Raw genomic sequence first — 22,712 nt, forward strand, 5'->3', positions numbered from 1 at the left:
CCTACTTTTTTGTGATAAATGATAGCATAAAAATAACATTTTGGCTTTTCAAACAGTATCCACCTACTTAGACAACGACAAGCCTACAAAAAATGGTAAAAATTTAGCAAATGTCAAATGCGAAGAATTATCTGTGTGTGTGGATAATCTTCACTTTATAAAAAAGTTTCCATTGATAATTGTTTTATGTTCCTAAAAAAAAAGAAAAGAAAATGTATACATTAACTTTATTAACAAAACAAATAAAAATAATATGTAATTATAGTTAGCACATACTCTTAACTGAATCATATATATCTAGGAGGCGAGCAAATAACGGAGAGTGCCTGAATGTTAACTTGATAAATTTAAAATCACATCGTCACATAAATAATATACACATAAAAAAATATCCTCTACATTGAAATTCAACTGGTTTATGAATTACTGCAAAATATACTTTCAGTTTCAAGGAATTAAGCTTCTTATTTATTTTAAATGTTAGGAATCACAGGTTAAAGCAAGACCTCGTTAACCCTTAGCTCGCACAAGTTTCGACTTCTGAGGGTTGTCGTTCGTAGGGGTGTTGTAATTGTATGAAACCATCAATAAAAGCAGTTATTATTATTATTATATAACTCACATATAAATTTTACCAGGGACGTATATAGGGAGAGGCAAATTATTCCTCCAGAAAATAAATAAAAATTGGAAAAAGTCAATTTCAAAAAATGTATTTGTAACTTGACGTACATGAAATGTACATAAAATATTGGAACTTTTCATTTGCCCCCCCCCTTAACACTTCCAGAATACCTTTCTGTATCATACAATAATAATAATAATAATAGTAAATATTTATTCAACATTGGCGATACAAAGCGTAGGTATATGTATATGACAAATCACAAAAGAACAGTGATAATACCATTCAAAAACGCAGTATGTCACTTGATATAAATGACTGGTCACAAACATAAAGTTTTCAATTATTTTCACATTAAGATGGTTCATTGAAGCTGTTATGAATTTATTGGATATTTCAACATTTCCTAAGATAATTATTGTTTTGAGTAAACATGAGATTCCCTAATACCTTCCAGGGTTCACAGACACGCAATACGGAAATATACAAACCGCATTCAAGTGTTTCTGGCTCTTTAGCTGTCATCAGTACGGTATAGCCAAGTACAAGTGTTCAACGTTTCGGCTTCGACTTTGAAGTCATTTTAAAGAAAGTATGACTTCACTGAGGTCACAATCTGCTTACTCCTCAAGTGGTGACATGCTTTAAGGGTTTCGTGACTTGACGCCGGAGTCTCAATCTGCCTTCTCTTTGATAGTGGAATGTTTTAAGGGTTTTCTGACTTGACGCCGGGGTCGCAATCTGCCTATTCCTCAGATAGTGACACGCTTCAAGAGTTTTGTGACTTGATGCTGGGGTCTCAATCTGCCTACTCTCTGGTAGGGACACGCTTTAAGGGTTTTGTGACTTGATGCCGGGGTCTCATCTGCCTACTCTTTGGTAGTCACACGCTTTAAGGGTTCTGTGACTTGTCGCCAGGGTCTCACTCTGCCTTCACCTAAGTAGTGACACGCTTTAAGGGTTTTGTGACTTGACGCCGGGGTCTCATCTGCCTATTCTTTGATAGTGACACGCATCAAGGGTTTTGTGACTTGACGCCGGGGTCTCATCTGCCTACTCTTTGGTAGTGACACGCTTTAAGGGTTTTGTGACTTGACGCCGGGGTCTCAATTTCCCCACTCCTCGGGTAGTGACACGCCTTAAGGGTTTTGTGACTTGATGCCGGGGTCTCCATCTGCCTACTCTTTGATAGTGACATGCATCAAGGGTTTTGTGACTTGACGCCGGGGTCTCAATTTCCCCACTCCAAAGCGTCGACTGTGGGTACACAAGTTCTGCTTCCGTCCGTGGACGAGTGGACCGGTAATGGAAGCGAGGGGGAAGATGGTAGAGGGAACAGGGGCGTGACTTATAGAAGCAAACTCAACAATAAAATGTTAGTTGAACCATCAGAAAAAGGCAGATAGAATTTGTTTGCCTGTCGGTCGAGAACTAAAATCCGTCAACCAATAATACTGGACCCTTGATAAACTAGCTCTTTGTCGACTCCATTTGTTTGGTGAACAGATTACAGAAAGATATTGATCCAACTTCAATTCAAGCCTCACTATTTCCCCCTTTCAATGGGATTCCCTGTTGTTTCCCTGTCTGAAATTGGTTTAGTGTGAAGAAATTAATTCTCATTCCACCTCGTCACCTCAATTAACAATTGAAGATAAGGATTTAGTAGTAGCTGGATTTTATTTTTCATTGTTGGCAATCATTGCCGTCAGTGTCATTAGTCAAAATAAATCAGATATTTGGCATATATTTGAGCAATTTCAAAGATTAGAGCTTTTAATCAAAATATAAAACCAGACCATGGCTCAATTCATATTGAGTACGGTCAATTTCATAGACCTACAAAAATTTCATGTGGCGCCATCTACTGGGGACGAATGGAGTCGAAAGAATTGACACAAATTAAGTAGTACCAACAGTGAAATATAAAACCGGCCACCACTTCGTCCTTATCAAATATGGTTACTTCATTTAATTCGAGTGAATTGCCACCTAATGAATTGTGATTTGCAAATCCAATTTGCGAAAGAACTAATTTTCATTCAGCTGTGTCAACAACTCAGTTTTTCGTCCAGATTACACTCGTCTTCAGTTTTCAACCGAGCGTGAACTCGCATGTGGGATCTCAGATGCGAATTCTGAGCATAACTCTTGGAGCACACCTGACACTGGTAGGGTCTTTCGCCAGTATGTATTCTCATGTGAGTTTTCATCTCAGACTTCTGACAAAACCCCTTCAAACACACTTCGCACGCGAAAGGCTTTTCTTCGGCGTGTATTCTCATATGCACGTTCAAGGTGCCCCGGAGGGTGAAACATTTCGAACACACTCCGCACTTGTAAGGCCTTTCGCCTGTGTGGTAGAGCCTCATGTGGCCCTTCAGCTCCGATTTCTGGGTGAATTGTTTGGAACACACCTCGCACTGGCTCAAATTCTCCCCGGAATGTATTCTCATGTGAACCTTCAGAGAACCTTTCACGGAGAAGGATTTTGAGCAGACTTCGCAGGTGAACGGTTTCGCTCCGCTGTGAGTTTTCATGTGATATCTCAAACTGCTACCGGAGGAAACCAGTTTGGAACAAATCTCGCACTGAAATGTTTTTTCTGCAGCGTGAATTCCCAGGTGTATTCTCAGATAAGTCTTGTTGGAGAAGCATTTGGAACATAGTCCGCACTGGAAGGGTTTTTCCTTGGTGTGCTTCTTCATGTGGAATTCCAAATCGCATTTCCGATAGAATGTTTTAGCGCATATTTCACACTGGAAAGACCTGTCGCCTGAATGTCTTTTCATATGATTTCTCAGACTGCTGTAGAAAACGAGGGTTTTGGAACATACTTTGCACTGGAAAGGAGCTTTCTTATTGTTGATAGAGTCTTTTGGTTCAATGCCTAAATGTTTTTTATCTTCACCGGTTTCCTGTTTTTTAACAGATTGTTTTCCACATACATTGCAAGTTACTGGATATTTGCCATTGTACCCGTTGCTGAACTTCACTGGCAAATCTGAAAAAAAATAGAACTGATACACAAATATGAAATTGCTTTCCAGCAAGTAATTTCTATCTTTCTTTTTCTCTTTCAACTTTTCCAACCCAAGCCCCTCCGTTCAAAAATGGTTTACAAATGCTGCATCCATCTTTCCGTCCTTTTTTCAAATATTTTCCCAGTTTGACCAACATAAAATTGAATCGATTTTGTTACATATACACATCCACCAAAACACTAGAAAGGTGCAACTCACCTTTGCTACAGGAATCACAAGTGAATGGACCATCATTGGTAACTGCAATTTCATCCTCGACAGCAATTTCTACTTTTACTTTGTCATTAAGTTCTTGCAATTCATTCAGTTCATCGTAATGATAATCTTCTTCAGTGACTTCCAATTTGACTTTCTTTAAGGGCACTGTACTGTCTTCAGAATTATTAGTATCAATTTGTTCTTTCAAAGTTGTTTCATCTTGGTTGATGTCACAACAATTTTCCGTTTTGATGTCCTTGTTGATAATTGCTTGACGGAGACTGGCATCAGTTCTTTTCGATAAATCAATGAAAACTGAGATTTGTTCTAGCTTCTCAACACACTTTGTGCAAATATAATTGGGGAGAGGTATATGTGTATTCAACTGAAAGTAGATGGATACATGCTTTATCTTGTTATTTACACAATAATACAAAATTTTGGCTTTGGCATGGTTTTTAGTTTTTTATGGAAACTTGAAGGGTCACTAGTAAGCCCCAATGAATAATTTCTTTTCAACTAGTCCTTATGATACTTCAAGAATAATTTTAGCAATGGTATGTTTGTAGTTTACGTGAAGAGAATTTCTTTAGCAAGACCATTTTTTTGCTTTGAATACTCATTTTCGATTGAATCTATCACCAAAAAAAGCAAGAGGAGATGAAGATTGTTTTAGAATAGGTTATCAGAAGTCTACCATAAATCTGATGTTGAGAAATCAGATCATGAAGAAGCAAGTTAAATTTAGCACAGAGGTGATAGTGATTTTTCTGGTAGTGAATGTGCATAATGAGATTATGAGTAAATACATACACGATAATTTCAATGCTCGTGAATTAATGTTTACAGTGGAAATGAATGTGCTTTCAATTATATTACCAGAAGAGCATTAATCTAATACCGCTTCAATAAGATAGAACTGATGTAGAAGAATTGAACCTGGTCTGACAGAAAGGAACTTGGTATAACCACTGAAGGTTAAGGATTAGGAGAAAATAGGTACCATTTCACTTACTTTGATATCTGTAATGTTTTCCAATAACAGCAATAGATTGAGATTTTCTTTCATTGGTATCAAACCAATTTTAGTCAAGCACACTCTACAAGTGGAAAGGTCAGTTTCCAATGAGTCTCCAGTGCTTTCTGAATTTTTCAAGGCTTGTTTGAGAGTTGCATAATTAAGCTTGGAAATATCAATGAATACCGAAATGTCTATAAGGGTATTTAAGCATTCCTTGCACATTTTCCCAGGAAAATTTGAATTCGACTGATCCTAAAAGACGCAGTTAATACTTTGTATGGAACACAAGGAGCCACTCACAATATTGGTGATGTGAAAAAACAAATCTATCAAATTATCTTCCTCTACAGATTCCAAGTCCCCTCGAGTCAAACAGACTCTACAAATGTAAGGGAAATCAAGAAAGGATACTATCGACTCTGTTTTTGTAGGATTTATGCTGGAAATTGGTTCCATTATTGTTTTGGGACTTTATTGCTCTGAGGGAGTTAGTAAATATTGTAACGTCTACGAATAAAATTTTGTTATGGTAAATAACACAAATGTCATGTTAACAGTGACGTCATAATATTATCATTATCATGTCTATGCATGTTAATATCAATCATAGACAATATATATAGTAACGAATTTCTACCGATGATGGCGCTACTCAACAGAGGATCGGAATGTTATACATAGATTTGAGTTATTCATTTATGAATTTGTGGGATAAATGAATGGAATGGATCACTTCCATCCATGGAAAGCACAGGAAACCACAACAATATATTGAAAGTGCCGCACTGGACTTTGTTTTACCATCTGGCTCAGTTTCTAGACGATGTACTTCCAATAAAGTTGTGTGAATGTCCGCTATAGCGCCATCACATTTACCGTGTATGAATTTGAAAGTTTAGAAATTTAGTTGACGTTATGTGTTTGAAAATATGTTGAATTTAATATTCGAATTCTAATTGGAGAAAGAGAAAAAAAATGCGTATTCATTATCTATTGAAGAATAAGCAGCACTCTGTAGTATCATACCTCAATGAGTGCGCTAGTATGTTCAACAATTATCCATTTAGATGATTTGGACAACTATTGTCATTTTCCCAGTTCTGACGGAGCGTACCGTCTTTTGGTGATAGTGGAAAGGATGTATACATTATTAATGGTATAAAGTTTAAGAAACGATGATATCAAACGGTAAACAGCTGATCCATGCCGTTTACCGTTTGATGCCATATTAAAATGGGTGATGATCGACTGTATTGTCAAACATGTGCCAAACTAACTGACTGTTATAAGGAAACAAGTATAGCTGAGGCACCAGTCAATCTAATAATAACACTGATGATTTTCAAAAAAGACTCAACCTCTAACGGAAGCAAGAAACTCTTTGGAAGGTTCGAAATAGATGAACATTTCAACCTAGCAGACCACTGTTATAATATTCAAGCAGTCATTGTTCACTGTGGTTCTGGCGTTGAATTTGGTTATTATTACGCCTTGTCAAAGAAGAAACGGACTGGTTTAAGTTTGACGATAGTCGTGTCACGAAGTGTTCTGGCTATGCATTGAATTTATTGGAGCCTCTGGAGACACCCTACATTTTGTTTTATGAGAGAAAGGACATTGTTAGATCAAGATCTTCAGATGATGTGGTGCTGCAGGTTTTTCCGGGTTTTCCTGCAGCTGAAAAAGCAAATGCGCCACTGGAATCAATGAAATAGCCCCGGAGCGCCAATTAATTTTTATTGTAGTATTTATTTTATTTTTATCGTTGTTTTAACACATTGTAATCATTTGACTTATGCATTTTATTAATTTAAAATGGGGAAGTTAGTAAATATGTCTATGAGTAAAATTTTATGGTAAATGACAAGTAGACAAATGTCATGTCATAGAATACTAAACTTCTGACAAGTTTACAATCATGTTTGAGGGTGATGAATATTGAAATACTAAGTACTTGTTATAACATATAATACATAATAATATTAACAACATATTCTAAGGAAATTACATATATAAAAATGTGTATGTATCTAAAAGAAATTATTGTTTGATTTCTCCTCATACCTACGCCAATAAAAACCATAAAACTATTAAATTGAATTTATATAAAAATATAGATATAAATTCACCTTAACCTTAATCTCTTAAAACTAATGTATTTTACCACGAATACCTTTTCAAATTTACTCAAATGAATATGAAAGTATTGAAAACATTATATAAATATACCTATTCAGAATAAATTAAAGTAGTTGAGCTCAAACTTGTTCGTACATGTCTTGAATCCTGTACTCCCCCTCAATATTCGTGGGTTATTCACAAAAAATTTGTTGAATGTCCCAAGAGTTGAATACTGATCCCACTTGAAATGGTCATTTTTCCAATTGCATTCAGACATCTTCAAATATCAATCGGTCCATCATTTCTAGCGAGCTGCATAAAAATACAACAAAGTTGATGCGCTGATCAGATATCCAATGCATCGAAAACATAAAACTCCATGCCAATCACGATGCCACCAGGAATTTCTATTTACATGTTTGTAATAAAAATATTGGGCTATCATTAAAAAAGCTAATGTCACTGAACAGACATTGGCCATTATTCCAATATTTTCCTAATGTCTGTATTGATATGATAAATAACAGCAAACGCAGTAACACAAAATTCAGTCTCTGGAACTCTGGAAAATAGTCCTCGTTTGTTCAGGTTGAAGCTTGGCTTTTTTACCGTTTCAACTGAAGTTTGTCAGAGAGACACAGTAACTAAGATTTGCCGCTGGTTCTCAGAATATAAAAGCCTTTCAACTAAGAACAAATTAGCTGAACGTAACGTTACTAAAAAAGCGCCACCTGTTATTTAAATTTAAAAAATGATAATTAATTTACAGAATACTGCGAAGTATTTTTAATCATTACCACTGTTTGACTAGAACCACTTATAGGTTTTATATAATGATTCTGATTATATTCTACGGGTATTTTGAAATTGATATCAAATAAATTGTTAGATGTCAGGAGGATTGAATAATAATAATAATAATGAATGTCTTTATTGTTTACAACTAATAAGTTAATGAACAGTATGGGCAAAAATATGAATAAGTTGAAAAGAAAAGGCGAAGTTCAATTTTTATAACGATAAATCGTTATTAATTGCTCTTCCACTTAACCTCAAACAACCTATAACCTATAAAACAATTTGGTTTATACTGAATGTTCTGTATATGTAGAGTAGGGAGGGTGAGTGTAAGCCCACAGCACTTAGACTACATGTGACCCATTCCATATCCTCCCGAGGAGTTGTCCTCTAGGTCATCGTCCTATTATTAAACACAAACCTGGGTTCAATTGCGTCACTGGTTGCCTGCAGCAGAGGTTGCGCAGTAAGCGCTTCTCATAGGCCCAGCCTCAATTGACCCATTTCTACTTTGAGGTTTACACCAGCCGTGCGCAATCGTAACATGGCCATTAACGCAACCTCCTTAACGTACAGGTCCAGAGGGGTCAGACCCTATATACTGAATGTTATTTCTTACATAATGAAATATTCCTCTATTTTTCTATCCACGAGTTCTGAAATGGACTGCTATTGTGTTCCATACACTTAATATATCATGCATCCCCTGAAACACCTATAGGAGTCATATCAGGTGATCTAGTGGGCTATTCTAAGGGATCATGTTTGCCTGTCTACCGGTTTGGATATTTGTCTTAAACTAATAATATAATATCCCATTTTCTAATCAGATATATCATCACATCTTTTTCAGAAAAAATAAAAAAAAATTAAATAATACAAATACCTCAATAAGTAAATTAATTTAATAAAGTAATCACAGGCATTTATAACTCATAACTTAAAAAATTGTATTTTCTTTGTAATAATCAGGCTTATAGAGTACTACTGGCTGGTGACTCCGCAGTGGTCGAGAGAATCATCAACGATGCAGGCTCTCAGATCGAAAATTGAAGAGAAGCTACAGCACAATTGTTACAATACAGTCATTGAATTGAAAGGTGAATATTTGTTATTTTGGTTTGCGATAATTTTTTTGAAAGTTTTCAATAAGATTTACGTATTTTTATCTATTAATCACAAATCTCAAGTCGTTCCTGGTGCTCCGGTCTACCTTTGGAGATACGACTACTCAAGAGTCAAAACTGTTGAAATATCTATTTTTTCAGGAACTAACTTCCGGTAGTGAAAAATATAGAATAACACTTTGTTTTTCTGTTGCACGTTGCAGGCATTTGTTCGCTATTTTCAAATGATTTCAGAGTGAAACCCTGGGGAAAAAAATAGAGTGGTAAGTGAATGAAGATCCAAAGCATGCGACCTGAACAAGGCGTTATATTACGAGGTTTTATTACCAGAAGTGAATCCCTGAAAATGTGGAACTACTTTTGTGTGGGTGTATCTCCAAAAGTATGGTAGAGCACCAAGTTCTGACTTCAAGTTCGCGACCAACTGACAAAAGTCGAACTAAAAATTATTTAAAACTCTCGTAAGCTGTTAAAACGAATATTCACCAGTCAAAAACTGCTTTCAGAATTCAGCATGTAACTTCTTACTTCTTTCTGATCTTCAGCGAAGTGGACTGGAACACGCTCGACGCCGACATTAGGTTCTCGATATACTGGCCAAGCACTTGATTTTCAGATCGCAGTTTCAAATTCTCTTCCTTGACGCTGTCGACTCTCTGGGAAAGATCGTCCAAGGTATTTTGCAATTCGAGCACTTGGGATATGAGACGAGCTTTTTCTTCCCGTTCGTCGGGGCTGTAATCCGGCTCCGAACTGTTGTGTTGAGGGCTGGAGCTTCCATTGGTAAAAGAGGACTGGATGGAGTCCGTGCTTCTACCTCGCAACATACTCGAGGAATTGCCGTCGGATGTGGAGTTGGGTTCTGGATCGTCGTTTATAATAACTAGAACATCATCGATTTTATTTTTAATTGATTAGTTAATTCAATTACCTTGCGGGTCGTCATCGGCCAGAGGAATGTTGTTAGTGTCGTCTTGAAGCTTCAGATTTGATATAGACATTCTCTTGTGACTAGAGGTATCACATTTAACATACCACAAACAGTAAACAAAATGATGTTTACTTCTAAACCTCCATTAACTGGAAAACGATATTCGGAAAACCCATAGACATATTCATATGGACCTGGCGTTTGAGAGAGATATTTTATTGCAGCCATTAAAAGAAGATGGAGAAGAGAAACACCAAAGGTCCTCACGTCAAGATGATTTACGTGTTGCATATTTGCGTTGTGGGAAGTCACTGTTCAAGTGTTCTGTAAATTACAGAACAGTCACTATAACTAGGGTCAATTGTTTACTGTTCAAGTTTATTGCAGGTGGATAATTTTCAAAATGAGTATAGATACAAATTTCAGGATAGTTTTTGTTTTCCACTTCTCCATTTTTGTAGAAAGAATGTATTAGAAGTTATAAGTAAAATCATAGTTTAAAAAAAATCTGTTTTTCCGTTAATCAGCTGTCGTCCCCATACGAACGACAACTCTAAGAAGTTGAGAAACTTGTGCGAGCTAAGGACTAACGAGGTCTTACCTTTCAACGTGTGATTCCCAACACGGTTGCAGAATCATCGCAGCTGCAGGAATCGAACCCACGGTCTTCCGATCGTGAGTCGGGCGCACTACCACCGCAGCCAATTCCACAACAAATTATTATGAATTGTAACTGTGATATATGATCTGCGTCTGTAGACGTCTGTGTAGAAGTGAACTAAAAGGCGGGAAACTGCCAAGGTACTTATCTAAAAGAAGTTGTAATCTATGGATGATTAATTTCCTTGTGATAGTATTCTTAGAATAATATCTAGTGCAAAAAATTTAATTTTCCACAGATGGAAAGTGCTGTTTAGTTATTTCAACGCATTGAAATCAATTTTTTCATCATCCTAACCAATTATAGTTACAGAATGGGTATCAGCAGCGTGAACCCGTTTTATTTGAGGAAACTACCTACAGTGTCATTAAAAATCTACTGCAATATATTTGAAGATTACCAACAAAGTGAAAATTTGAATTTTCGACCATTAGGTGGCGCTTGTAAAGACATTTGAATAGCATGACTGAATCTACAAGGCCTTGAACAATTTCAAGTATTAGATTTCAAGATTCAAATCCAGAAATGTTTCCATGTTTGAAATGTCCTTCCTCTATTGGGAGGTCGGAGATAAACAGAAAACAATAACAAGCAATCGGGAAATGGATGTTTTAGGATCTGTATCCATTTTGTGTTCTGTGTATCGCAGCGGCAAAACCTAGAAACAATGAATTAATGTCATTTGCTGTAGATGTCGCTACTCGCATTGAAATAAAAATTCTATAGCGAATGCGTCTCATCCAAATTTACCGGCGAAAATTAATCTACTGCAATTTTTCAATTTGTATTGAAAATCTGCAGAAAAAGTAGAAATCTACCGCACGTGGTCAACCTGGGTATCAGTTTCTGTTTTCCAAAAAATTTTGGAATTCAATTATTATGAACAAGTAGTAGTAGTATTGAGGAAAATTACACTGGTAAGACATTAGAAATAAATAAAAAACTGAGAAATTTTCATAATATATTATCTCGCGAATGAAATTTTATAATTTACATAAAAATACACTTCATTAAAAAATATAAACCAAATACTTCAACAATAATTCAAAGGAGGTAGACATTTCAATGTTTTTTTCAATGAAAAGTTACATAACTAAAATCGAAGTGAAACTCTTGTTCTGAAGAATCCACAAAAAACATGTTATCCTTACGAAAAAACAATCATTAGTCGACATTTGCTAATTTTGTCATTGAAGCGAATGAAGAGATGCTTCATTACAGAAAAAAGCAGGTGATTTATGTGAATTTCTCAAATCCTAACCTCCCAAAACGAGAAAAAACATTAGACCAACCGGTTCCCTCTCTACAAGTAACCCTCAAAAATTTTTTAGAGGCTCTTCTCATCCCAAATACCACATTTTTCCTTCTCCTTTCATAACCAACAGGAAATGATATACGGACTAAATATTTATGATCCTCCGAGAGACTCTAGAATTACCACATCCAATCGTTAGTGGCATAGATTTCTCAATATTTAGTCAGTTAATGAAGTGAATTTATTATTTTTTCACAATTTTCCCAGCAAGATCCACAGCCGAATTCAATACTTGTTGAAATGGGTAAAAAAATATAGCAAAATCAATTTTGGAAGACCAGAGGAGTCTGATGTCGCCCAACACGTTTTGGAAAATGGCCACACGAAAAGTGAAAGACCATTGGAATGGCTTGTTTTCACAGTTTTTTAGAAAGAATCTCACTCGAATACGCTTCCAATTTTCATCAGACATCAATATTTAGATTCACTTTGTTTGAATGTTTATAAAGTAAGTGGAAAATTTGCCACGACACTATTTATCCTCCACCAAAAATACTTCAGAGAATAATGAGATGCATTTCCAAACTGCCTGAACACTCAACAGTCGCTTTACCTTTCTGCAGACACTTCAATGCGGAATCTATGTCATAACAACGCTTTTTGGTTGAGACCCTGCAGGATTTAGAATTACGGCAACAGTTTCTTCAGCGTTGTTAACATTCTTGATGGCAAGATTCAACGTAAAATAACTCGCTTATCTTATCCAAAATTCAGTCAGCGGATCAGCTAAATCAAATCGATACAACTAAAAGGGGGCCCCTACCTAATTCCAACCAGGACGGAATGTCAAACTCATGACTATGCTGGAACACAATAATCTAAGAAGCATTTGTAAAATGTCAATTAAGTACTATAATTCACCGCATTAAGTAGCTCGGTACACTTCAATAACAATCCAGATCAGTTCAACTAACAAACTATCATCAAACGTTAAGTAGCATGGAAAAAATCACGGAATTGAAAACGAAACTGCCTGGGCGCACATCAAATATTCTTCCGTCGAGCTGCCTTATTTGTGGAAAAGATCTATGCACAGCTTACAGGACCAGGACCCTTCAGGGGGATCTACCAGAGGAGGACTGAGACAGTACATGTGGTATCCGCGATCGCAATCATCACAGAAAAGGAGCTGATCCTGGAAACCAAAATTAAAGTAAAAAAATCAGATCTATTCAAAGAGAATATAATAAATTCTACGTCAAGTCAACAAGCACTTGGCTGAATCAACAGGCGGCAAATGGGGGGTTGTGTAAAAGTTTCGAATTATTTAGTACAGAGTGGTCCAAATTGGACACTTTTAAAGGAAAACTCCTGTTTTAATTCAGATCAAATTTCATGAAAAATCTAATGGTGAAAACCGCATATCGATATCTACCGTCGTTCTTGTTTTTCCAAAATGTGCATTTTCGAGAACTGGCTATAACTTTTGTCCTGTCAAAAATTTCTTGTTTCTACGAAAACAGTTCCAAAGCACTTTTTTACGTAGAATTCAATGGTGTAAAAAACTCATTTTTTCAAATGTGACATCAATAGTTATTGATGGAAAACTATTTTTTTTAAGAGACATCCTGTATATTCCTTTCAAAAAATGTAGCACACTGGACGTTTTGCTAGAGTTATCTTTGCTTAAAATACAGCCTATGGACTTTTATTCTAGAGGTAAAAGTCCATAGGCGTTAGGTCCGATGACATGGCAGGCCAACGGTTGGGTCCTTGGTTGGCTATCAAATTATTACCAAAATTTGCAGCCAAAAAATTGGTGACAATTGCAGTGTTGTGGGGCGAAGCCTTGTCTTGTTGAAAACATGTTTTTCTGAGCTCCATTAGTGGGAATTCATCAACGAAGGGTTCAATATTTTGCCTTAAAATTTCCAAATACCTCTGATATGTGAGGACTGCCATTATAAATGAACGAGCCGATAATTCTACCTCTGGAAACATCTGCCCACACACTAAATCCAAACCTTCCTTGACTTCTTATATTTGAAATAATATTCACAATTCAGGTGAAATGGATGGTTGAAGTTTCACCTGTTTCACATCCAATCCTCATCAGTCTTTGCAAGGAACAGCAGATATTCTAGGTTCAGTCTATGTCTGAGTTGTACAGTCATTTCATGTAGGTTTTAGTACAACTAAACAACTAGAAATGTACAACCTTCTCTAACAACCATCTGTCGTTGCTCCAACACGAATGAAGAGCAAAATCTATATTTTCCATATTCCACAAATTCATTCAGTTTTGAATATAGAAGAGGGACTCTGACTTCACACAGGCTCTTTGAATCCCTAAAAGTTTTTATTGCTCAATCTCTAAAAAGGTAAGACGGGGATTCGAAAGAGGTGCATCTAGCTCAAAGGATACCCACTGAAATATCGTTTTTTTTAAATCCAGTCTATAAAGTGAAAAGTCCAAACCAAATTCACATTTTGTAGAATAAGTATACTCACGTCGTTATCGGAGTTTCCACAAACGGAGCAGCATTTACATTCGATGCACTGCCAGCGGTATTTCTTGACGGATATCTTCATGTTGTCGGTAAACTGAAGGCATGAAGGATGCCCTGAAAGTTAAACTTGCATGTGAAACCCGTATTTCCTGAAGACCATAATATGATATGTTTGTTATTTTACCTGCCCCAAGTGTAATTTCCGGAAAACTGCACCGAAAATTGACAGACACACATAGCATCTAGTATTTATTAATATGCATACCGCAAATTTTAGGGCCCTGCAGCGCGGTTCCCCCAAGTTGGGAAAACATTCAGTAATAAATGAATTCAACTGTTTGATATGCTGTCATATTTGGAATTTTGGTTATTGGCTGTTTCAAATTGCTCTTAGAGAGAATATATACACATGATTTTTTTTTTATAACCCTTTCAAATATTATTATGTGTTGAGGTTATCCTCAAAAAAATCATTCAAAATATAGTAAGCCTTTTTGACCAGAATAGCCTTCAAGTTTCTCTATTTCGATTAAATTCACTGAGATATTACACTTTAAATTAGACTGATCAAAACTGACAAAACTTTTGAAACAACCTTATAATTTCTATACCGCATTCATGATTACATTTGACAGTACTTTATCCCGTACCTGACACCATTTTATCTTGGGTTGAATGGAGGGTTGTGCTCTATATAATTCAAGTTCATGTAAATATAATGAATAGAAGTTGTCTTATAGAAAAGATCACTGACGAAATTAAAGAAAACACTCCAAAGAACATAGAGTGGTGAGAACTTGGTTTAATAATCTCGTCCATGACAAATGCTGTCGAATCTTCAGATATAGGTCAAGCAGTAACCGATATAAGTTTTGATCTTTATACGATTTTAAAAATTTCTACTGACTATATGTTGGAAAGACGATCCAAACAAATCAGTAGCTATTATCTTTGGAAGTGATAGCATCAGGGAAGAAGTAAAAAAACTACAGCTTAAAAATGGCAGACTCTGAGATAACAATTTAGACCGTATTCAAAAAATTTGGGGTTGATTTTAGATCATAAACTAAGATTTTATGTACATATAGGTTAGGTTCAAAGTGAGTGGATCTATTCGACCCTCCACCGCAACATATAACCTACAAACTTAAAATTGTGTGTTCATCATTGAAACTCATATATCCCCATAGACAATATTTGGATGTGGATGTCAAGAAAATGCTACGTGGTTCATTAGTTTTATCTCATTTCAACCACTGTGACGCTGTTTATCATTCATGTTTAGACAATAACGACAGGTGTCGCATACGAAAAGTTCAAAACTCTTGCGCCAGGTCAATATTTGGTATCAGAAGAAGGTCCAGAATTTCACACAAATTAGCAGATTTCAAGTGGTTGACGTAGACGTCTTCATGCAACATGCATATTCTTTGAAATATTCAAATATAGGAATCCTCCCTACTTATATGAACATTTTACTAATAAAACAGATATCCATAACCTGAATTTGCGTAAGAAGACAGTGCTAAACATTTCTGTACATGAAAAGGAAATATTCAAACGATTTTTTTTCTATAATATCTCCTTCACAATCAATTATCTCCATAAATGGAAAAACAATTGTTTCAACATGTCAGAAACTGTATTTAAAAGTAGGTTTAATTTTTATATTCTACATTTTACAACAAAATTTCATTATACAGGGTGATCTATATTAATAGGATGACATCAGTAATTTTTTAAAATGCAACACCCTGTATTTGGTGTCAGTTTTAGATAATCCGTAACGAGCTGATTCCGAAAAGGTATGGTACTTGGGGTCTAACGGACATAATTTGAAAGATGTGCGCTTAGAAAATAAATTTTATTGATATCGAAAGTAGAAATTATTTAATTATTTCATATTTTTTTCTTATGATTAATTCAACAATGGGAAAGTAATCCAGTAATAAATACATGACTTCATTTCAATTGTTCGAACTGTAGTCCTTGCTGTATTTGACAGTAACCTAAACGTTGAATAAATTCTTGTTAAACCTTGTTTATGGTTTCTTGAGAAATAATGTTTATTTCTATTCGAATTCTCTCTTTTAATTCTTGAATATTTGCTGGTTTCGTTTTATAAACAACATTCTTCAGAAGGCCCCACAAAGTAATCCAACGGATTTAAGTCTGGCGACCTCGCTGGCCATTCAATATATCCCGTCTAAAGTACCGGTCCGATGATCTTGTTTCTTACGATGCCAGCCCTTACATTTGCCTTTTGCGGGTATTGTGTATGATGCTCACGCATCCAGTGGGTTTTCTTTTGACCCAGTACCTACAATTCTGACGGTTGACCCCACCATTCAATGTTAAAGTGGCTTCATCAGAAAAAATTATATTTTTTACGAGGAGACGGTATCGGTGACAGTTATCCATCATAGCTTCACAAAATTATATTCTTCTATCTGGATCATCCTTGTTTAATTCCTGTAGAAGTTCGATTTTAAAGGGATGCCATTTGTCCAATTTTAATACTTTGTGTAGTTGTTTTACTGACATCGAAATCACGACTAACCTCACGGGCAGAAGTGTGCACATCTTTTACAAAAGCAAGTAGAACATCTAGTTTTGAATCATCATTTACAGAAGGACGATCTGATTTGCGTGCATTTTCAACTGTACCAGTTTCTCAATTTTTTTTTTCAATTTTACTTACTGCTGACTGCATTATGCGTCTTTCTGGATATTTTTCATTGAATAAGTTACACACTTCCATCTGAGTTCGCGATCTATCTCCATAGCCAGTCATCATAAGTATTCAAATTCTTTGCTTTACACTTAAATTCATTACTACTTCAAATTAATTCGAAGCACTACTACACAAAATTCACGAATTAATACAACAACTACTGTCCTATTTAACAGTTACTGAACGTCAATCGAACTAATGCCATTTCACAATAACAAAAAAAACTGTTTTTTGAAATTAATAAGAAATATTTGTTAGCACGGTTACTGTCAAGTACAGCAAGGACTATACAGTTCGAACATTTAAAATAAAGTCATGTATTTATTACTGGATTACTTTTCCATTGTTAAATTAATCATTAGAAAAAATATAAAATAATTAATTAATTTCTACTTTTATTAGATATCAATAAAATTTATTTTCTAAGCGGACATCTTTCAATTCTGTCCGCTAGACACCAAGTTCATATCTTTTCGGAATCAGCTCGTTATGGATTATCTAAAACTGACACCAAATACAGGGTGCATTCAAAAAAATTACCGGTGACGTCATCACATTAATATGGATCACCCTGTATAATGATATTTTGTTGTAAAATGTAGAATATGAAAATTAAAAATTGACGTGTTTCAGGTTTTTGTAAAACGACCTTTGGTTTTGGAAGTATCGAATTTATTCCATACTTTGGGGATATCATTTTTACTTTTCTTCTTTCTTTCTTCTTTTTTTCGTTTCAAGCCCTAATATTTTATTTTTATTCATTTTCGGCATTGATGGAAGAGCAGATACGAATGCAAATTCGCGATCTGAACCAAAAGCGATTTGCACATCAAATACAGAGTGTTTTTTTATTTTTCTCTCTTCTATTTTTTTGCTGTTATCTAAATTTATTATTATTATTCAGAAACACCTCTGTTATTTCTTTGAAGAGAAAAATCTCCCCTATTCGACTCCTATCCATGTGGTTTGAATCTCCGCTAGTTTTTTCTGCATATAGATGGGTAATGGGAATGAGGTAAGGAAATTGAGTGCCGAAGAACAGTGATCTTCCAAGTTACGTAATTTTTCTCTTGAGACATCATTTTGAATGCATCAAAACAAAAACTGCTGGCTATTTGACAAAACGTATTTCAATGCATTAAAATATGTGGAAAAATTTTATAGAAAAATTCACATAAACTGAAGTGCACCGTACTTCGGCACTGAAAAAATCAAACACGATTCTTTTCATCTGGTATCATATATTGCGTAATATTACTACACTTGCAATAAAAAGACCTTGGAAAATAACTGTTCTTGACAAAAACTCAATTCAAACGCTTCAATGATTTTTACAACAACGAAAATATACCACATGAACATAACAGCAAAGACAATATCCGTTCAAATATATACAATACCCAGTGGACCGGTCAAATATTTTAAAAAACACGATTTTAAATGCATACTTCTCAACACCCCATTTCACAGTTTAAGAAATAAGGACGAATTCTATTTCAAAACATGGAATAACTGATTATTATATAGATTTTTTCAAACAAAAATACCTTAGAACATAGCTAATGAAAATATAGTTCCAGAATATGTTTCTGATTCATACAGAATGAAAATAGTAAAATCATTCTCCACGCTTCAGAAAAATGAAAGACCAAAAAAGTGGTAGTACATAAAAGGTTCAATTTTGCTGGTTCTCAATTAAAAATTACGTCGCATATCTAAAATTAAAACAGCTCAAGTCATATGTACTCCACTAGGGAAGTGCTGCACAATTGTAGACATATTGCGTTTACTTTGACTCGGTTGTATAGTAAAATATACATATCCAGAACGAATCACTCCTCAAATTTGATTACTGTGTCCCTCTAAGGAAATAATAATGAAAAAGTCATATTTCTGGGGATTTTAGTTTTTTGGGGAATTATTCAATGCCATCCTCATAACCAAACTTTTTGTTTGGTTACTATGGCAATGCCACAGTATGGCCTCGCCTTACTAGGGCCTTGCATATATGGATAACTGAGCATCTAATCCAAAATAGTGAAGATTTATTTGTTCAGATGACAGACGAGCCATAAATATCGAAACCACTCATTACCTGTACATCAACAAGCACATGGATTGACATTGACAAGTGGATTCCTTTTACTGCCCTCACCAAATCTGAAGAGCAGTAAAATTTCAAATCCATCAAACTGATTGTTAAATCAGATGGAATCGAAACCAAGCCACGAATGAAGATCGAAGACTTGATTAGCTTGATATGAACCTTGGTATGCCACAGGGATCTACTTGCCCCCCCCCCCGATATTCTATTATTTTTAAACAGACTATTGCTCGTAGGCAATTTGCATAAGTCAAGCTGCATAGAAATTGTACACCATACCTCATTGCATCAGATGAAAATTCAATATCATTTAATGGATGAATTCCCAGTTTCGTTGCTTAAATTCACAACAAAACATTGCTAAATATCTGTGAAGAAATGTTTTGTTTTTTAAACTGAAAGTAGGTATGTCAGAATAAAATGATTTATCCACTATTTGCTCCTGACGACTAATTTTCTAGTTATTGATTTCAATATAACGTATGCTCAGTTTTGGAACGCATTTTATTTTAAACTCTAGTTAAATTCAAGTAATTATTTGAGGTTGAGAAGTATCCACTCCGACTGAAGACAATGTCGATCTGAGGAGAAATGTTTTGTTTTTTAAACTGAAAGTAGGTATGTCAGAATAAAATGATTTATCCACTATTTGCTCCTGACGACTAATTTTCTAGTTATTGATTTCAATATAACGTATGCTCAGTTTTGGAACGCATTTTATTTTAAACTCTAGTTAAATTCAAGTAATTATTTGAGGTTGAGAAGTATCCACTCCGACTGAAGACAATGTCGATCTGAAGTCATCTCAAAATGCAAACTCATATTCCTTTTCATTACTTATATCTATGATATATACTAGATGGGCTGACAAGTTCGTAGACTAAGACACAGATGGCGTTACTGGTATTGAATCCACATGATTTTTAGTTAACCCTAATCTTCAAAAGACACGTGTACAAATTTAACAGCTATCGGACTATTAGTTTGTTGGATAGAAAATTAGTTTCTTGTGTTGATATAGCAATGCTTTTGACGAAAAAAAATACTGTTGAAGCTAAGGCTTAGCTTCAGGAAAATTAACTGTTGAGAAGTGGTTTGTTGAGTTTAAATGAGGTGCACTGAGGAGCAAAAAGCGACTGTTTTCAGGTGATGGAAAACTGTATGACCGCTGTAAACGTTATTTTGCCCTATATTGAATAATAAAATCAAATTTTATAGAAAATAAGTCTTTTCTATGTTAGCCTAAGAATTTTTCTGCCCAACTTACTTTGATATATATATATATATAAATTATTCCCTAGTTTGTTGGCAATACTGACATTGTTACTGCGCATATATATCGTTATATACGTATATCATATCACTAGCAGGAGTACGAAACTCAATCAAAATTCTCATTACTCCTCGTTAATATTGATCTAAGAAGTATTGCCAAGTTAATATATTTAAACTCTAGCTACTAAAAATAAATATTTCATAAAGCAGAAAACTGGCATCATATCGAAGTCATTTGAATACAAACAACTCGAATGTCCTTTGAATTTTTGGAAGACAATCCAATTTGGATATTTTTCGAATAAACTTAACTTAGAAACGTATTTATTTGGTTGTTCCAGTCAATTCGGTGGGCGAGAACCCGCGAAACTCAGTTCTCATACAAAGAGAATATCTCAATCGCATTACTACAAAAATGAAAAATATTTACTTGATGTTGACAGTTATGAATCGAATGCAGTTTTTGATTACAGCTTACACGTTGGTTAACAAAGTAAACAATAAAAATTCAACACCTCCAACGTAACGCAACAATAATAAAAATAAATAATAAAACTGGACTTTAAAGTGAACAAAGAGACTTGAAATATGCGTTCATAAAAATTATCACAGATCAACTGAAAATTTGAAGTCATTTCGAGTTCGACTAACGTGGACTTAACTTTCTAATTAACAAATTTTGTACATTTTTGGCAGCTCTTTGTTTATCGTGTAATCGTTCCAAACGTCTCGAAATCATTGAAAATTACGAGGCACTAAAACACAAAACGCCCAGTATTGGTCCTTACAAACATCTTACGTAAAAAATTCTATGATTACGTAACGTTCACTTTATTATAGTGCTAGTTTTCTTAAACTAAATATTTCATTTAATGCATTTTTGATACATTCCGCATGTTGAAACAGAGCCATCAGATGTGGTTGAAATGAAAAAAAAAGCAATTTCAACTATAATGACATTCAATTCTTGATTGTCTCAGTTATTCATTTTTTCATCCATTATTTTCATACCGTAAAATTTTGAATCCAATCGATCCATACTCTTTAAATCTCTAACTGTTCAATCTCGAAAAAAAAACTTTAAGATGAAATGACTAGCACTTATATACAAAGCACTTCATTATTACAATGCATACCTTCATCAATTTGTTCATAAAATCTCAACCGATTTTGAGTTGGAGAACCCATTAGCTAGCTATGACCTAATTTTCAAGATAATTTCATCTTTAATTTGTTATGAAATGAAAGTTCCTTTTGTGCTACAATTAATTCGAAGAAGTGAAATCAGTTTTTTTCATAAAATAAATTAATATAATCGAGAAGTTTTTTTAAAATTATGAAATATGCTTCAACTCCAGAATTCCTTTTCCTTAGCAGACCTGTAGTGTAATGCAGTAAAAGTGTAGTGTAATGCAGTAGAATTGAAGTGTTATGCACTAATGTGTAGTGTAACTCAGTGGAAGTGTAGCGTTTTCCAGTATAAGTATAGTGTTATGCAATAGAAGTGTAATTGGATATGAATGAAAAGCCCATTGGTTCAATGTTGTGTAAATTTGATAGTGTAACACTGTAGTGTGTAGAATAATGCATTAGAATGGTAGTGTAATGCACTAAAGTGTAATAAAATAGAGTAGACGTTTAGTGAAATGCAGTAGAAGTGTAACTGGATCTGAATGAGGATCCCATTAGTGCAGAAATGTAAATTTGCTAGTGTAATGTGTAGTGTAATTCAGTAGAATTGAAGTGTTGTGCACTAAAATGTAGTGTAACTCAGTGGAAGTGTAGTGTAATCCAGTAGAAGTATAATGTAATGCAGTAGAAGTGTAATTGGATATGAATGAAAAGCCCACTGGTGCAGTGTTGTGTAAATTTGATAGTGTAATGCTTTAATGTGTCGAATAATGTATTAGAATTGTAGTGTAATGTAATAGAGTAGAAGTTTAGTGTAATGCAGTAGAAGTGTAATTGGTTCTGAATGAGGATTCCATTAGTGCAGTAAAGTCAATTTGCTAGTGTAATAATGTAATGTGTAGTGTAAAGCAGTAGAATTGAAGTGTTATTAACTAAAATGTAGGGTAACTCAGTGGAAGTGGGGTATAATCCAGAAGTATAGTGTAAGGCAGTAGAAGTGTGGTTTAATGCAGTAGAAGTGCAGTGTTATGCAGTGTAATGCAGTGGAAATGTAATGTAATGCAGTAGACGTGTAGGATAATGCAGAGGAATTGTAGTGTAATGCACTAAAGTGTAGTGTAATTCAACGGAAGTGTAGTGTAATGTAATGAAAGGGTGTACTGTAGTAGAATTGTAG

At 34.8% G+C, this 22,712-nt stretch overlaps 3 protein-coding genes across 5 annotated transcripts in view; all 3 read right to left on the bottom strand.

The window, feature by feature from the left end:
* Positions 1 to 210: 210 nt before the first annotated feature.
* LOC111515401 (uncharacterized) lies at positions 211 to 5,451 on the bottom strand. 2 transcript variants are annotated; one of them, XR_012465690.1, is made up of 5 exons: positions 5,189 to 5,451; positions 4,883 to 5,140; positions 3,868 to 4,252; positions 1,679 to 3,629; positions 211 to 1,370 (listed from the first exon to the last, which is right to left on the bottom strand). XR_012465690.1 is itself a non-coding variant. In XM_023171630.2 (4 exons), exons 1-4 carry the CDS (start codon positions 5,342 to 5,344, stop codon positions 2,677 to 2,679), a joined length of 1,752 nt encoding a protein of 583 aa, XP_023027398.2. In that variant the 5' UTR covers positions 5,345 to 5,451; the 3' UTR covers positions 211 to 2,676. The 2 variants fall into 2 exon arrangements, 1 of the variants encoding a protein (XP_023027398.2); XM_023171630.2 differs by having other exon boundaries at positions 211 to 3,629.
* A 3,243-nt stretch (positions 5,452 to 8,694) lies between these two features.
* On the bottom strand, positions 8,695 to 10,055 carry LOC111515445 (uncharacterized). Its single transcript, XM_023171673.2, has 2 exons — positions 9,866 to 10,055; positions 8,695 to 9,817 (listed from the first exon to the last, which is right to left on the bottom strand). Exons 1-2 carry the CDS (start codon positions 9,933 to 9,935, stop codon positions 9,459 to 9,461), a joined length of 429 nt encoding a protein of 142 aa, XP_023027441.1. The 5' UTR covers positions 9,936 to 10,055; the 3' UTR covers positions 8,695 to 9,458.
* Positions 10,056 to 11,474: 1,419 nt separating this feature from the next.
* LOC111515412 (zinc finger protein ubi-d4) overlaps positions 11,475 to 22,712 on the bottom strand; it is a 31,181-nt gene continuing 19,943 nt past the window's right edge. For both annotated transcript variants that reach the window (XM_023171647.2, XM_023171640.2), the window contains 2 exons: positions 14,293 to 14,405; positions 11,475 to 12,976 (listed from right to left, as the gene is read on the bottom strand). In XM_023171647.2, the coding sequence (XP_023027415.1) occupies positions 12,851 to 12,976; positions 14,293 to 14,405 (239 nt within the window). In that variant the 3' untranslated portion in view covers positions 11,475 to 12,850. The remainder of the gene's footprint in view (positions 12,977 to 14,292; positions 14,406 to 22,712) is intronic.

This window comes from Leptinotarsa decemlineata, unplaced genomic scaffold (assembly GCF_025532065.1).
Source record: "Leptinotarsa decemlineata unplaced genomic scaffold, Ldec_3_MD MMD2_tig00001719_RagTag_RagTag, whole genome shotgun sequence".
Taxonomy (NCBI): domain Eukaryota; kingdom Metazoa; phylum Arthropoda; class Insecta; order Coleoptera; family Chrysomelidae; genus Leptinotarsa; species Leptinotarsa decemlineata.

Bases quoted from the DNA above. Each gene is read 5' to 3' on its own strand.
- LOC111515401 (XM_023171630.2), bottom strand. From the start codon at position 5,344: ATGGAACCAATTTCCAGCATAAATCCTACAAAAACAGAGTCGATAGTA. The intron at 4,253-4,882 runs GTAAGTGAAATG...ATCTACTTTCAG, and splicing joins AAAACATTACAGATATCAAA to TTGAATACACATATACCTCT. The intron at 3,630-3,867 runs GTGAGTTGCACC...ATTTTTTTTCAG, and splicing joins TTGTGATTCCTGTAGCAAAG to ATTTGCCAGTGAAGTTCAGC.
- LOC111515445 (XM_023171673.2), bottom strand. From the start codon at position 9,935: ATGTCTATATCAAATCTGAAGCTTCAAGACGACACTAACAACATTCCT. The intron at 9,818-9,865 runs GTAATTGAATTA...ATGATGTTCTAG, and splicing joins GGCCGATGACGACCCGCAAG to TTATTATAAACGACGATCCA.